The 17,263-nt window shown below is 40.6% G+C and overlaps 2 protein-coding genes across 2 annotated transcripts in view; both read right to left on the bottom strand.

Moving 5' to 3' along the window:
- The window catches only part of tafa5l (TAFA chemokine like family member 5, like), a 59,051-nt gene extending 48,078 nt beyond the window's left edge, over window positions 1-10,973 (bottom strand). Inside the window, exons 1-2 of the mRNA XM_089013271.1 lie at window positions 10,878-10,973; window positions 531-672 (exon numbers count right to left, since the gene is read on the bottom strand). The gene's annotated coding sequence lies outside the window, so the exon portion shown is untranslated. The remainder of the gene's footprint in view (window positions 1-530; window positions 673-10,877) is intronic.
- A 785-nt stretch (window positions 10,974-11,758) lies between these two features.
- mtor (mechanistic target of rapamycin kinase) overlaps window positions 11,759-17,263 on the bottom strand; it is a 62,412-nt gene continuing 56,907 nt past the window's right edge. Inside the window, exons 53-58 of the mRNA XM_089013259.1 lie at window positions 17,041-17,176; window positions 16,383-16,448; window positions 16,219-16,299; window positions 15,977-16,057; window positions 14,849-14,954; window positions 11,759-14,290 (exon numbers count right to left, since the gene is read on the bottom strand). Coding sequence (XP_088869385.1) covers window positions 14,275-14,290; window positions 14,849-14,954; window positions 15,977-16,057; window positions 16,219-16,299; window positions 16,383-16,448; window positions 17,041-17,176 — 486 coding nt within the window. The 3' untranslated portion in view covers window positions 11,759-14,274. The remainder of the gene's footprint in view (window positions 14,291-14,848; window positions 14,955-15,976; window positions 16,058-16,218; window positions 16,300-16,382; window positions 16,449-17,040; window positions 17,177-17,263) is intronic.

Here is a 17,263-nt window from a genome sequence, read left to right as displayed (position 1 = left end):
TCCAACATTCCGTCTTTGTGCGCTGTCATCAGTGGCAAATTAGCTCCGCCGACTGCTCGATGCGACGACTAGACTACTAATGTTCAACTTTCATTGGAATTCCATTTGCTAAGATTTTTGAGCACCGACACTGTCACCCCACAGCTCGTCAGTCTGAATACGGAAATAGTTCAAATAGCGACCCTAATAGATGCCGTGTTCTATCACACTTGCAAAAAGGAATATCTCACCTCAAATAAATGATCGTTTGTCATCCCCTCCCCCACAAGGAAAAAAAAAAACAGGTGGTTCCTCAAGTAATTAAACATCTGTAGACCTCATTAACACCAAACACATCTGTTTCATAGTCAATGTGGCATCTATAAAACTAGTCTACCGTGTTAAGTTTCACGTACTCGCTACAATTGACGAAATAAATCACTGCATAAAAGAGGGAATATGACACGCTACAGGTCATTGTATCATCACATGACCAACTGTGCGTTGGTTAATGCGCCGTGCTCAATTGTTTGGTGTGAGTGTGTACGTACTTTTTTTGTGACGGTCCAATTCAGGTGCTCTTTTGTCCTCGCTGCTTGGTGTGCGGTTGTCCTTATTCTTCAAGGACCCGCGGCTCAGCCCAAGCTTTTTTACAAGGTGCAGAGCATATCAGTCCAGAATGGTTTCCTCGTCCTGATAACAAAAAGAGTTAACAAAAATAATGAAAAAACGGACAACAAAAATTTAGGGAAAAAAACAATACATAAATAATTACATAAATAAAAAAATTAAAAATTAAATAAATAAATAAATAGGCAAATAAATACACAAACAAAAAACTAATAAATAAATAAACACAAATAAATAACTAAATAAAAACAAATACATACCCACCTAAACAAATAAGTAAATAAATAAACAAATAAATAGTTAAATATATAAATAAATAAATTACCAAATACAGTAAATACACAAACAAAAAACTAATAAATAAATAACTAAATACAAACAAATAAATACGCACCTAAACAAATAAGTAAACACACAAATAAACAAATAAATAAATACATGCTTTTTAAATGTGACATTTAGATAAGTGATATAAAGTGAACATGTGTTTGGTTTTCACACAAGAGGTTTCTGAATTTCTTTCAGAGGTATTTATTTTGTTAGAAAGAAAAACGGGACAACCTGTGATTCGCATTGCATATTTTGTCATACTCCTACATTTGCTATTTACGATAATTTGCCTCTCTGAGGAGCTTACGCTCTATTGTTGCTGAATACACGGCGCTGTCCATTTAAATGTCAAACAGCCACTTCCTTTACTTTACATTATAATGAGTCATCCACATATAGAAACACTCAGCTTAGCATCATTTTAGCACAGTAGGAATCACTCCGCTATTAAAAGTAACCCCTTCCTTCTTTCCTTCTTGAAAAAAAAAAAGACTTATTTCTGCCTGAATCGGACGACGGCCAACAGGCACATCATTCAAATGGAGTCCCTCAAATGTGCTGGGCCTGCATATTACATAGAGGCCTTGAACTGTATGAAATATTCAAGATTAAGGACCTTTAAAAGGAATTCACCACAACATTAGAAAGCTGAGCCCATCAGATTTTTTTCTCTCCAGGAAACCCCCCCAAAAAAATCCATTCATTGACTTGGCGCTGAATTCAGACAATGTAATATTGTATGCTGTTATCCTTCCTCATCAACCAAAGTGATTGACCCCCACGCCTTTCGCCATTTTCATGTTGGTTTGAGATCGCATAACAATAACAACACACATTGTCTACAGAGGGTATGTGACATTAGCCTTTATTAGTCTCGCAGTCGAGAAATTTACAAGAAGTGGAAAAACAAAATACAAGACCTGCTACTCTTTGAAGTCAAAACAACAACAACACCAAAAGCTAAATAACAAATAATGTGACACAACACAAAAGGCACGGGAGTCATTCAATCTGAAAGGACAACTGTCACCACACACACACACACACACACACACACACACACACACACACACACACACACACACACACACACACACACACACACACACACACACACACACACACGTACATATCAATAAGTCATATTGAGCTAGGAGCCTCACAAATAATTCACAGGCATCATATGAATTCTAATTTCAAAAATGGGACATTTTGCTCTCCATCCCTGGCAACAAAACGTGACTGTCAGGTGTTTTGGAATTTTGGAGTAAAGGTAGATAACAAAAGCCAATGGGGAGTCGATGTGAGGTGACGGGTGTTCCAAACACTGTCATTCAAAGACTCCCTTCCCCCACACGCCCAATAGTGGTTTTAAGATGAATGACTTTCTCATAAAAACCCCACAGTGTTTAACCTCACGGTTCACATTCACATGTCAAGTAACCTTGAAAGGTTAAGCTGCAACTGATTGATTACTTCCACCGGGGAGGTTGCGCTTACATTCTCGTTCGTGTGTTGGATTTTTAAACAACCTCACTGATTACCATGAAACTTGAAAACAAACACATGCTCAGCATACAGAGCATACACACTGCATACAGAGCATATACAATGCATACAATGACCCGACGCCGAATGGTCGTGCCGGGAGTCCTTTTGACTGCCACTGATTGCAACAACCAGCACCTGTGCAGGTGCAAGCGGGGCCGACAGCGCCACCCGTTGGTCGCCAACCAGATCATGACAGAAATTGCGCACAGTTGAGAAAAAAAATAAGCCTTGACGATAAAATATTGAGAACATTTTGGATTCAAGCTTGGACAGCCAAATACGTGTTGAGGTGGGGGAATTAAAGTTGTAAAGTGCTTTAACACTGTACCCAAGAGAAAAAAAACTGTTACATTTAATTACTTGTCAGCATCAACATGAAGAATGATAATGTGATGCCTCAGTTTCGTAAGACCTTACAAGTCAGAAAGCATATGTCAATTAAGAGCCATCAACGACCATCACAAATGTAAATAAAGTGACTTTATTATACAGTGCAGTGTATTTCTTTCATTACAATACAATAGCACATTATACATAGAATAAGGTATGTTGTGTGTAGTTTTAAGGCTTATTTAGTTGAAAATTATATTTTATGGAGACCTAGGAACGGATTATTCTCATTTTAATGGTTTTGTATGGGAAATTAATTTTTGGGATACACACTTTTCGTCTTACACACTCTGTCTGGGAACCAATTAAATTCGTAAACCAAGGCCCCGCTGTATTTGAAAAGGTTGCACAAAATAAAATAATCTGGGTCCAGATTTTTATTTAAAAAAAAATAGTCAATTTAATGACATGGCTTTTGGCCATAGAAATCTGAATTGCAGCTATTACTGTAAAACCACCATTATTTTCATTTAATTTTTTTGTATCACATTCTGATATCTTTGACTTTGGTTTGAAAACACGAACCAAAAATCTATCGTTCTAATAACCTGGAGGTCAGTGCACTTGTAAATCGGGGACTGTTATATGTGGCCAATTAAAAAGCCAACTGTCTGAAGTCCCCATTTAGATTTCTGAAATAAATAAAGAGATGTGAAGAAAGAAGGAAAGAAAATAAGGGACCTGGCAATTTCTTCCAAGAGAAGACAAGAGAAATCAGTCCAAATAACTCCAAAAGTGAGCCTGCTTCTGATTTCTCGTCGATGCCTTGGTGGTACTGTTGGGTCATCTGTTCCCACAAGTCCGGCTTTGTCATGTTCATCGCCTCAAACCGAGACCATGTCACTTCCTCACCCCGCTCCAACGTCATCACGGCCAGTCGCTTTTGTTTTCTCCTGCGCCGTCACTCCGTGTAAGTGACTAATTGATCCTGGGAGAAAAGGAGAAGAAGCGAGAGGGGGCTTTTGTCTCGGGAACCGTTGAATAATGTGGCGTTAGGGGAGAAGAGAGCTGCTGATAAAAGCGAGGCAGAGAAAAGAACAGGATGCAAACCGTGCTTGGGATAATGTAGCTTCAGCGCTATCTTATTTCCCTACACAAAAGTAGCACGACTACTTTGTAAATGAAAGTCAGTCAGGCGTAGGGTGCCCCTCACGCTCTGGCACCCCCCTGCTTGAGATAATGGCCGAAAGCACATTGTTTCGGCAGACACAATATTGACTCAGAAGAAAGTTGGAGGGGGCCGGGGTAAAGACAATTGTGAGGCTCTGTCCTTCTTCGGATTATTTTCTCAGAAATGTAGAAAATCCTTCAAACAAGTATCCGGCTCAAATTACAGCCGGATACTTACTATTAAGTACAGATGACGACTGAAGAAACCTTTTTATCAAATATACAAAATATTCACATTTTCTTTTTCATTCTTTAACACTCATATTATGTTGAGGGTCATTTTTGCCCATATGTAAAAATCCACACAAACCAGTCAAATAATAGGTGACATCAGCAACAACTGTTACAGAAAACTGTTTTGAAGACAACAAAAGTCAAATAAAGGATTTCATAGCAAACGCTGAAGCCACAAAGACATTGTCTTTTCAACCACATTTCAACATTGAAATCTCTCATTTTAGCACCAACATTGCCCGCTCCTTTTCACCTGAACATGCGATCATCACGCCGCTTGCACGCAAGAAATACGGGACACAATGTACCACCTCACAAAGAGATGATGATGTGTGCAGCCCATCCACTTCTCTGCTCTTATCTCCATTCATGCCCCATGCCTCATCCATGCACATAAACGCATGGTTGAAATGTGAGTCAGTGCACTATTCTTACTGTAGCCCGGGCGTGGTGATGTTCCGAGGCATGCTGGTGCAGTGACCTGCACACCCCATCGCCCATATACCAAGTAGGCGTAACCATATGTGACAAGGCCACATCGACTGAAGGAAAGAGGGTGTCAAGAAGCTGACCTCTTTTCCATGTAAATCCTTCCTCCTCACCCCATTTCAAAAATGCTTTTAGCGTGAACATTAAACTCACAAACCATATATATATATACAGTACCGTGGCTCATGATGGAAAATCACATCACCTATTTTTCCGCCAAGCTGCCGGGAATAGCTCTTTGCGCCAATGTGTGAAGTGTCACGTGAAAGAAAGACATTAAGAATTGATTTCACACGGAATGCCGGCCGTTAATTTACGCAACATCGGGTAATTTGATTAAAAAACATTTAGGAAAAAAGTTAGCTGCTGTATTTAGTTAAGATGATAAATGACATCTGTGTAAGGTCTCAGTCGTACAGGAGTGGTCCATCGATGAAAAGGTTTCTTCAGCCGTCTTCTGTACTTCTTTGAAGACTGTAGTTTGCTGATGAAGCTTCTTGGATAAGAAGCGAAACGTCCGACACCTTCAAAGAAGTACAGATGACGGCTGAAGAAACCTTTTCATCGATCCACCTGTGATATTGCGGAATTGTGAATCGAAGAAGGGCAATGTATTTTAGATGGGAACAACACACTGTTTACTTTGGTCTGAAAATTTCATTTCATGAATCCATCCATCCATATTGTAATCCGCCTATCCCCATGAAGCCCCCCATGGAGCCTATCCAGCTGCCTTTGGGACACCTTGAACTGTTTGACAGCCCTGTCGTGAACTCTGAGTGATGGTGTCTGTCCCGTGTTTCCTATGGGAAACATTGTCAACAAACTGTAAGAACGTCAAATTGAGATCGGTCAGTCTGATTGAGATTAGAGGATAAGAAGTTATCATACTTAAAAGTTTCATGCTGTTGTATGCTAAGTCAACACTTGTGACTCAATACACAAGTGTAGCATGGACAACCTGGGCTCAATCAGATCAACGGACACAGCAAGTTAAACGGTTAGCTTCACAGGAGTAATTTTGGACTTCAGGAACTCCTTATCACAGGAAGAGGTCATTAGCCTAGTTACAAACTTATCAGTTCATGGGAAACACGATGTTTTATTGCTTGTTGGTGCTCAGAAAGTTCAAGAAAACTATGTTTTACTAATGTATCACTTTAATTTGCATGTATTCTCAATAAATAGCTTGGCAGAGGGCCGCCGAATTCAGACGTATGTCATGGATGACTGCGTTTCCTGCCGGCAGTAGGGACAATCTTTCTGGTTCCGAGTCTCTGTCCACAGTGTGTGACTGTCATATCTCTGACACAGTCGAAAAGCTACAAATCAATTGCGGATCATCAAGGTTTGCTGTGTTTTCTCACTCAGGCAACTTCCCCCAATCTAGTCTGAACTCATTCCTTCTCACTGCCCCCTTTCACAACCCTAATCGGTGAGACTTAACAGCAAAATCAATTTCCACCACCCGGCAAAGGGGCCCACTGTGTCTGATTGATGACGTACAAGTGCCATCTCACAGGCCGCTGCTTCCTATCGCCGCCTTAGACTTGGTCACCGTTCAGTGTTTTTTATGACAAATAACAGGAGATGTAAGAGCTATACACTCCTGCTGCGTAAATCCGGATGTTGATGGCCAATCAGAGACAGTTGGAAGACAGGCCCGCATCAACAAGTTATTTAGTCTGAAGCGTCGGGTTCAAGAGGGTGAAGAACTTGGATGAGTCAGCAGAATCTAAAAAGATGGCCTGCTTGTGCTATCAACAAATATTTTCCTTTTTTTTCCCCTGACAAACATCTGTGCAGCTGTTGCTAGTGGGCAATACGATGAATGCGAATGACATTTAAAGACTTCTTGCTAGCATACAATACAGGAAATGCAGCCATGTGACAGAAATAATCTTAAACATTTCCCCCCATATACCTCAAATATGATAAAAATGCAGATGGGGACAGGGATGATTCTTTGTCAAAATGACGCTGGTGGCGAAGGAAACAATGTGTCACTTCCATCAATTCGTTTCCTGCATTGTTTACCCTCATTAGCGCGATGGCTGAGCGGCCTCGTTCAAAAAGCAGCTCGAAATAAAGAGTTGCCTTTGTTGTCTAATGCATTCTTTACTCGATTTAGAAGCAGTTATCATCAGGGAGACTGAAGGAGCCTATCAAGGGCCTGATGACATCATTGTCACCAATTAATGGAACGAGGTTGGAGGCGCTTTAAATGTTTTCAAAGTCTTAAGAAACACTGCCTAGCGTTAGCCACGTAATTCACAAAAGACATCCAATTAACTCATTCATTGCCATTCACACATTTATTTGATAATTGAAAATATGACATGGAGAGCCATTCCCGAATTTATTATGGGTGCCGATAAAGCGCTGACCATGGCCTCTGGCAATGTTTTTTTTCTTTTCCACAAGCAGGCAGCATTTTCCTTTTTTTCCATGTTAGCGCTTTGTTCCAGCTTCAGCTATTGTTAAAGCGCTATAGAAATCAATATGAATGTATTGTATTTTGTACAGCTGCCCCCATTTCAAGATCAGACAACTCCAGACCCATATAACTTAGGAATTAACTTTTTTTTCTGATGAAAGAAGAGCGTCTAAGCCGGTTTCTCACGCTGTATTGAATGTTTATGTAGTCCTACAACTTAATATTCTGTGGGTCCTAGAATTCAAGTGACAATGATTAAAACCCTGGTACAGGAGTGGACATATTTTCGCACAGATCTGGCAGTGAATTAGTTAATAATTGGTACATTTTATGAAGTTAGAGAGGGTCACAAAAGGACAGTCAAACCTCGGTTTCAGAATGTCTGTTATCGACCAAAATCGTTTTTTTTATGCCTTGGTTTGCAACAGAAAAAGGGTTCTCAAACAAACTGAGTGCACCAGAATCCACCACTAAACTCCCCTTCGTTTCCTCATACGTCACTTCCTTGTGTCGCATCTCATTGTAACCGACTCATTATCCTCATGTCATTCCATTGTTAGCAGATGTGTTTGTATCGTTCAATCACGATTTAATAAAAAAACAGACATTGACTATTATGGGAAATGTTTTGGTTTCGAAAATGTTTCTGGAACGGATTATGGTCAAAAACCAAGGTTTGACTTCATAAAAGGTCGGGTTTGAGACTGTTGTCCTACTTCAGGTTGCATTCGTGTCACCTAAAGAATGAATACTTAGAGCACATAACACCCTCTGTCTACCAATTAGATTCATGTACTTTTCTCAGTTGTGCTCAGTTAAAAAAAACTGTCAGAAATTGTTTGTGTGGGGTTTACATATTTCTTTTTCTTGTAACTGAGTATAAACGTAGCATGTGGGCGCTAATGTCGATGCAAAATGATGCAAAAGAGAGTTCATAATAAACTGGCACCGTTGCTTTTTCGGATTCCGTACATTTGTCATGTGTTTTGATTATGTTTGCATCATTAGACAATCATTTATGACGAATAATGAGGGTTGCTTAGACTTCATTAAGGGTGCGCGGGAACAGAGCGTGACGGTTCTCTCTGTGACTGCTCAAGGGCTTGGATTCCAAATTTGGGAAAATCCTGTTCTAATTCTAAATATATTTACAGCGATTACTGTGATTTCTTTAGAACCGCGGTGAATTTAAGACATAAACAGGCCACTTATCTAGTTCAGAGTCCCCCTGCATGTAAACCTCCATAAGATTGACCTCGTGATGCTGATAGCGTGGCAAGCTTCTGGTCAGTAGTTCATGACATTTACCACACGCCAGCAGGTAATCTACATGAACCAGTGCTATGTTGAAAACTATACACCGTGCATACATGGTCATGAAAATGTGAATGCGTGAACAGTCTCAAGACAGTGAAATATCATCGTGGAGTATTTTGGTCCAATTTCTTCCCTTTGGCTCCTAAACTCGTGTGGTTAAATTGAGTCTAGTCAATTTCAATGCATCTCTGCAGTCCGATAAGTGGGTGATGCATGCCAAATGACAATGCGGCGATGTCAGGTAGTTACCGAGATGCCCATTTGAAAATTGTGATCCTTGCTCAAAGCACTTTGTCAAAGTGCACAATCTCTGAAACACTAGTGTCTGGAGAATGGACTTACTCACACCTAAGATGTCACACACGATTCGGATCTGAACGAATGGATCACCCGAGGCGGATAAAATGTTCAAGTTGCACGTGGTGCAACTTTGGAATAATATTTTCAGTCTCCTACTGGAGAAAGAGTAATAGTCCAACGGAGAAACACACGGATGACTCAAAAGGTTCAAACCTTGAGGCTAAAACAGACCTTTTACCTCCCACTGACCTGACTCACACCACTTAGGGTGTCCAGTGGGATAGTGACATGACGAGGGAAGAAAAGGTTGGATTGCATCAGCATGGTTGCACACAGGATACTTGTTCCATTTTCACATTTACAAAAAAAAGCACAGGTGTCAAAGGTCAGACCCGCGGGCCAGAAGTTGCCCACCACATCATTTTATGTGGCCCTCAAAGCAATTCAAACATGTCAACTTCCATGATGCTTGCTAAGATATGAAGCAAATTATCAAAAAGGTCTTCTATAATGTATGATAGAGAATAGACAGAATATAAATTATCATATTTAAAAGTTTCATGCTGTTGTATGCTCGGTTGGCAAAACACAAGGCCCACAATGGAAGCACAGAAAATCTGTCTTTCTGAAAAACAGGCAGGAGGAACTTTGAGAACAGCCAATCTCTGGTGGTCTAAACTGCTGTCAGTTTCATCGATACAGCCTTCGCAGCGCAGGGAACAAAAACAGCCCAGCAACTGGCAGCAGCCTGATGGTGCTTAACAACTTCACAGCCTGCTAGCTAACGAACTCCTGCAGCGGGCCGTCAATTTGGCCAGCGTCTTTTTGCTTCGACGCGGCCGGAAGAAAGAGACGCGAGGCTGGAAGGTTGTGGAGGCGCTAGGAGTGTTGTCTCAAGTTCTTTGTGAGCAACTTTGAAAGTAGTACTTAAATGTGATTACCTCTTGGAGCTCTCGACTTTCACACCTGATTTATGCCTCTTTAGAAGAGCAATACATTTTCATGACATCTTAATTAAATCCAACGTGCAGGCCTCAAGCTGAAGCATGAAGGCCCGCACTCCGTCTTACTTTGCCTGTGATCCCTGAGGTGAAAATAAATTGTGTTTCCCATTCACTGGTTAGATTCCTCGTTTTTATTTTACTTCATTTGTTTGCAGTCGCAGCCTTCAGTGGGCACATTTTCCAGAATGCCATAGAAACCTTTGGACTCATGTACCTGTTCCAGTAATTGTTGTCTTTGTTGTGAGCACTCTTCACAGCCGGTCATTTGTATTATTAGTTTGGAATTTTTGTCCCGAGACAACCCATTTCTTGTTTTTTAAAATATATTTATTGTCATTTTAATGGGTGGGTATTGGGACACTGGCCAGGAATTAAATTTGCACTGTCTGCAGCACAGGTGTCAAAGTCAAAGCCCAGGGGCCAAATCTGGCCGGCCACATCATTTTCTTTGGCCCGCGAAATCAAGTGAAAATTCCATACTTGCTAAAATCTGAACCAAAATTTGAAATTGTCCCATGTAAACCACAATATCAATCATTTACAGGATACAGTTGACATTTTTATTTTGCTATGCTTAGAATATCTTGTTTTCTATCCTTTCACATTGCTGCTGTGGACTGCAAATTTCCCCATTGTAGGACGAATAAAGGTTTTTTGATTATGATTATTTTTGACTTCAGATTTGAAAACTAGTTATTCGCTCTATATGTAATATGCGGAGGGGATTAAACATTCTAATGGCTTCCCCACATTTATAACGGCCCTCGAGAGGAAACCATAACTACAATGTGGCCCTCGGCCAAAAAAAATGACTTTGACACCCCTGATTTAGTGTTCAATCAGTCTGCCATGCATGTTTTTGGAATATGGGAGGAAGAGGAAACCAGAGTACCCGGAGAATACCCATGCAGGCACCAATGGGTAGCCCGAGCTGCACTGTGTAGTCGACTCACTAACCACAAGACTACAAATCAGCCCTAATAAATTATTTTTATGACATTATTTAAGCCTGAAAATGTTCATGGTTTACTTTCAGAGTCTGGTACCTGGGTAGCTCGATCCCAAACTGACGTCATCAATTTAAGGCTTGTCTCCAGTGAGGATAACTGTTCCCCGTCGACTGACTGCCCACAGAAACCACCACTGTTTTGAGGTGAACTCAGTCCATATACACAGTTGGTACACAGCAAAAATCCCTCCCTCAATCGATGGAACCTATTTACCCTGAGCTATTGACTCACCTGCCCCTCAGCAGGCTCGATGGCATGTGCTGACAAAACACAAACAAATTAGGCGAGTGATGAAGAACAACTGAAATGGGGAGAGGCGGCCTATGAAAAAGACACATTTTGTCTAATGAGGCCTTGGCAACGGCGGGTGGTGGAGGGAAAAAGAGGAGAGGAAAACGGGAAGGACTGGGTCGATGGGAACAGATAAGCACCAGGGCTCCGTCCCAATGTGGAAGGAGTGTGACATTGCACAAGTGAGGGAAGAGATCAATGTGCTGCTTTTTTGTTTGATCTGTAATCCGTAACTATCAATAAGTAATTAACCTACAAAGGAGAATGTGGGAGCTAGAGAGGGAACAACAACGGGGATATATAAAACATGGGCAATTTGGCTTTGGGACAAGGGTAAACACTGCGTCGCCGCTGTTAGACAAGTCATCTAATCTCATTTCTGGGCCAAATGTTCAACAACGTCTCCATCCCAGGACTTCTATCTGAAGGTCTGATCACCACATCCTCCATTGCCAAAGACAGAGGGAAGATGGTCTTGTTAGGAGTCACAGTGCCCTCCATGGGCAAGAAAAGAAATAACACGAGGAAGGATAACGGCAAATTTGCCAAAGGAGAAAATGAGCCAGCCTTGATTTTCCTTAATTCACAGCAAACGGTGGGCAAATGAACAAAACACAAGGCCAAAATGTGTCTGTACATGTTTAATGGCACACAATGCCTAAACAGTGTCATGAGGATTTCAAGTTTCATTCATATCATATCATGGATTACACGTTGAGTTTTAAAGTTCATAAAAAGGCAAACCTTTGTACTGAAACGTCACATTAATCAAGTACGACGTGACCCACCGCACAACTGGCTGTCTAAAAAGCATCTAGCGTGTAAAGTGAGGTTATGTTGCTGTCAAAATGGCCAAAGTGGGAAAACTGTTAGCCAGGAGTTATTGCTGGGGGGACCTGGCAGCATGTCCACTTAAATTAGGATAATCAGATAAAAATAGAGCTTGGAAGTAGATTTTCCCTCCAAAAAACAGGCTATGGAAAGAGACCACAATGCTAAACAGTGGAGGGAAAAAGGAGTGAAAGAGGAAAAGCTCAAGTACAACCAGCAGTTTTGAGAATACTGAGTGAAGAGTTAGGATTTTAGCTTCTTTGGCTAGCTGCCTTATGCTAAAGTTAAAAGTGTTTGACTGTTTCAAATATTGTTGATACGTGTATGACAAAAATATTACATAAAGGGAACATATGAAAAATGATTCATTTTGATTATTTTGCGGCCAAAACTTCCTTTTCCACATAATGGATGTCTATGGTTGGGAGTTAGGCCCAGATTTTCACTATGTGCAGGTCATTCTATCTCCCGCAGATAGAGAGGTCCTACTGTACTGTAATTGGATGGCTGAAGCGCTTGCCTACCTATCATGTGAAAATAAATAACCAAGTTAAGGAAGCTGTACTGCACTCCAGCTTCATTGCAACATAGAATTGAGAGCAAATTTACATGAAAAATCCACAAGAGTTTCACTGACTTGGCAGCTGGGCTGGATGAACTTGCAAAGCGAAAGAACCACTTTGAAGGAGTGGGCGAAGCACCGGCCTGTCCAAAAAAGGAGCTAAAGTGTTATCATAGATTGGAGTCAACAGCGAAAGCCCAGTTTGGTACTCTGAGAAAGGTCATCAATTTGAATTGTGGCTCTGACTGTCCACTATGTCCTTGGGCACAATGAGGGTGAAGAACTACACACTGAGCATTAAAAAATGCACTTGACTTTTTTCACATTTTATGTTACAGCCTCATCCCAAAAAGGGAATACATTGATTCAATTTTTTTTGCCAATTTATCATTCTCTCCATTTTCCGATCTGTTATATTTTCGCAAGCCTATCTCAGTCTTCTGAGGACACCCTGAACCGGTTGCCAGCCAATCACAGGGCACAGTTATCCGCGCTCACACTCACAATTAGGGATGATTTGGAGTGCTTAATCAGCCTGCCATGCATGTTTTTGGAATCTTGGAGGAAACCAAAGTACCTGGAAAAAACTCACGTAGGCACAGAGAGAGCATGGAAACTCCATACAGGCAGGTCGGAGCCAGTTCCTCAGAACTGTTTTCATCCACGATGTCTCTGTAGATTGCTGCATTTATCTTTCCCTTCACCTTGACTACGTTCACAACTCCTACTATTAAAAATACGTAAAAAATAAATAACAATTCCAGAGTGGATGACCATACTCCACCTCCATGCCTTACTATGAAATTGTTCAGGTAATCCATTCAAGGCAAAAAGTTCAATCTTTGTCTCATCTGACGAGAAACATTTGTCTGTCATGGTAGCGAGATTCCCTTCGGTACTTTTATGCAAACTCCGCATTGGCTGCCATGTACCATTTACAAATGAGTGGCTTCTATCTGGGCGCCTCCACCATACAGGCTTGATTGGAGGAATGCTACGGAGATGTTTGACCTTCTGGAAAGCTCTCCTTTCTCCACTGTGGATTGCTGGAGATCAAGACGGATTCTAATTGTAGGAACTTCTCTGGGGTTGCTTGCTAGGAGCTCAGTTTTGAGCTTTGTGGCAAAAGCTGTAATTATTTGGTGTATGTGGATATCATTTGCGTTATTTATGTATTTATTTTTAACAAATTGTCACATCGATTTTGATGGAAACAAATTATTCCATGTTGGAATGGGACTGTAACAAAGTGCAAATATCAAGTGCTGTGTGTCTTTCCAGATACCCTGGTAGGTACATCGCATTTTCCAAAACTCTACAATTTAAATTTGGCCAATGACTCAAATGAAGCAATTTCTCCAGTATAATCAGCAAAATTATTATTATTAATATTATGCATAATTCTTGATAATTGATGTCTTCTGATGAAAGCATATCACAAACAATAAGGTGACGGGGAATTATTTTCAATTCATAATCATTCATAACGTCTATTTTAAAAATGACATATACAACCAAGAGTTTATGATGATAACAGTCTGTTCCAGATGCAATTCTCTTATTTGGAAATGTTGCTTTAAAAACCGACCAAAGTGAAGTTCATCAATGTCACAGAACTGGTCGACTTTCAAGGCACAACTGGACACTTTTATCGATGAATTAGTGTGGTGATTGGATTTAATAATAGGTCTTGATGATTCATTGTTAAGAATGTTGAGTGTAAAAAAAACGGCTCCCAAAAATGGTTCTTCACCAGAAGGGACACCTAAAGAGAGAGAGGACAAAATTATATTATGAATGAGTCAGGACAAAGTGACTTTACACAGTTTACAAACAATACAATCATGTATTTACAGTACTTTTTGAAAAAGATTAACATGACAGTGTTCACTTTTACCCTTTTTATCAATATGGCTACAACGGATTATGGCAACTATATAAACTACCCCCCCCCCCAAAAAAAAAAAAAATATGACAAAATAAATAGGGCAAATAGGGCAATCAGGCCAGTTGTTAGTCAGGACAATAGGAGCAATCAGTGGAGCCGCATGGAGTAGTCCTCTGCTCCCCCCAACCTGAGAGCAAGGACCTATCATGGCAGAGTCCGGCACCGCCATGTCTGGACAGTAGGGATATATATATAGTGCCGATACTACCAGTAAGACTTTAGTTAGCTGAAGAAGCGAAACGTCCGAAACCTTTAAAGTACAGATGAGGGCTGAAGAAACCTTTTCATCGTTGGCTCACTCCTGTACGACTGAGAGCTTACACAGACGTTCTATGACAAAAACGAGCAGGCGCCCAAACAAACAGTGGTACCGACCATCCAATGTAACATTGGCACAGGTTCTCATGGGACGTGGCCTGCTTTATCAGAAGTTCGACTTGCGTTGGCACATCCAGGGTCTCGTCATGAGAGAAGTCTCGACCTGGAGGAATCACAGTCACGTCAACCCTTTCATCCACCTTCAGGGAAATTTAAAAAAGGGAGCCAGTTGGCCTCCTTGTGTCTTAAAAGGGGGCCAAATTCTAAAATTGACGGGGCCCGATTTAACAAGATTGCCCAAGTATACAAAACTGATTGAAATAAACCAACATACATTCATTGATCATACAGTAAAGTCTCGTTATATCGATATTCAAGGGAGTCCGAAAAAATATCGATATAACCGGGACTATCAATATATCCGATATCGATATAACGAGACTTTACTGTATTTCTAAATTGCAAATGAAAAGCCATTAGATGTCAACAAACAATTTGAATTCAAATCAAAGAATTTCTTCATACATAAAATAAACATACATTTTCAATTTTCTTGAGTTACGACACAATCTGCGCTAGTTTTATATTCTACGGTATTACAGAGAAGACAGAGAACAGATTTAGAACAATATTTTTTACTAGTGTTTACTTAAAAACATTTCTTTGCTTTGAAGATATCCAATGTGCTGCAACAGCTCTGAAATCATTCCCATTATAAACTAAAATGGAATCATTAACAGCAGTTTGCAGTCACGAATTATCACTACTCAGCGCAGACTTATTCGATTGTTTCTTAAAGGACAACCGACGCCATCCGGAAAAATTGTGACCATAATTTGTAAAATCACTTCAAATGACTTCTACTGAGCGTATTTTACAAAGATTCCCAACACATATAGCTATATTTTACATTTTAAGACTGGCGCTGAATATTCAGGAAGTCTTGTTTTTGAGTTGGCGACGATTCCTGACGTGACGTCACGGAGGGAACGCCCCTGACAGAGAAAGCGACACACAATGCATTTTGGGTACTTTGTTTGGTCTGAAAACTCCGTGTTGATGGCGAAATTAGAAGGAAAACACATGAATAACGCGATGGTGAATCGTTGTGTGTTGCACCAAGACTTTGATTCTAGTAGACACAAAATGTTTTATTTTATATTGACATGTCATTGTTGAATTTACCTGTGAGTTTATCTCGCACTCTGTTGATAATTTGAATGGCTTTCTTGTTGAGGGCTTCGGGTTGGACCAAACCATCCCCAACTGAAACAGACAAAGAGTTGTTGACTTGAAATTTCAAATCCCAGACGCGTCCAATTGTATCAAAGTGTATTGGCCAATCAGCGGGCAGATGTGACCCCTATTTCAACAACAAAAACAAAAGAGAAAAAGAGCAAATAAAGCGTGAAAAGGCAACAACTCACTGAATGAGTGAATTGATTCAGGCACTGTGGTCCCTGGTTTCTTGTGCGTAGCCTCACCCATTTCTATTCCCTCAAGGGCTTCTGTGTGAGAGGACAGAACACTATTAGGGGACTGTGGGGGAGGGGGCCACTTCATACAAATTCAGGCAACACTGGTGACTCACCTACAGATTGACCCGCCGTGTATGAGTCTGTCCTGGTGCGTGAGCGCTTGTTGCCTTTTGTGTTAGCTGGTGAGCAAATCAAATCATGTTTGTTAGCAAAAGTTGGCTTTTAGTTACCAATAGTTATTTAATTGAATGTTTTTCAAGGACAACCGACGCCTACGGACAAGTTGTGTCCATAATTTGTAAAATCGCTTCAAATGACTTCTACTGGACGTATGTTACAAAGATTCCACCGCATATAGCTATTTGTTACGTTTTAAGACTCGCGCTGAATATTCCGGAAGTCTTGTTTTTGAGTTGGTGACGATTACTGACGTGACGTCACAGAAGGAACGCCCCCCCCTGACCGCGAAAAGGACACACAATGCATTTTGCGGTACTTTGTTTGGTCTGAAAACTTCGTGTTGATGGCGAAATTAGAAGGACAACACATAAATAATGCGACACTCGGGCAAGAGTTAGATACACATATTTTTCTGTATAGTAGAGATTATAGTATGAGACAACTACATATTACATAGTTCTGTTGTTTTTTTCCAGAAGAATGAGACTAGGAAATTTATGAACATGATAGGGAGATACTGTACAAAGCAGGACGAAAGAAAGTGTTGAAAAGACAGAGGGTGATGTGAAATTGTCCTAAATGGTTCCTTACTGTCCATAAGTCTCCAATTGAGCAGCGGGTCATAGACGAAGGCTTCCAGCACAGCCATGACACTGTCTCTGTGCTCCCTCAGTACTTCCATGACTGTGTGGCATGTGATTCGGTAGTTACCATCCAAGCCTGTCACCTTGCACACAGTCAAAAACAAATAATTTACTTGCTGCAAACACAAATGTAATAATTTTTCTCTCAGGAGAAATACATTTTGGATAAG

The sequence above is a fragment of the Hippocampus bargibanti genome, linkage group LG01 (genome assembly GCF_051943395.1).
Source record: "Hippocampus bargibanti isolate YZ-2025 linkage group LG01, ASM5194339v1, whole genome shotgun sequence".
Taxonomy (NCBI): domain Eukaryota; kingdom Metazoa; phylum Chordata; class Actinopteri; order Syngnathiformes; family Syngnathidae; genus Hippocampus; species Hippocampus bargibanti.
This window is presented reverse-complemented; position numbering and strand designations above follow the sequence as displayed.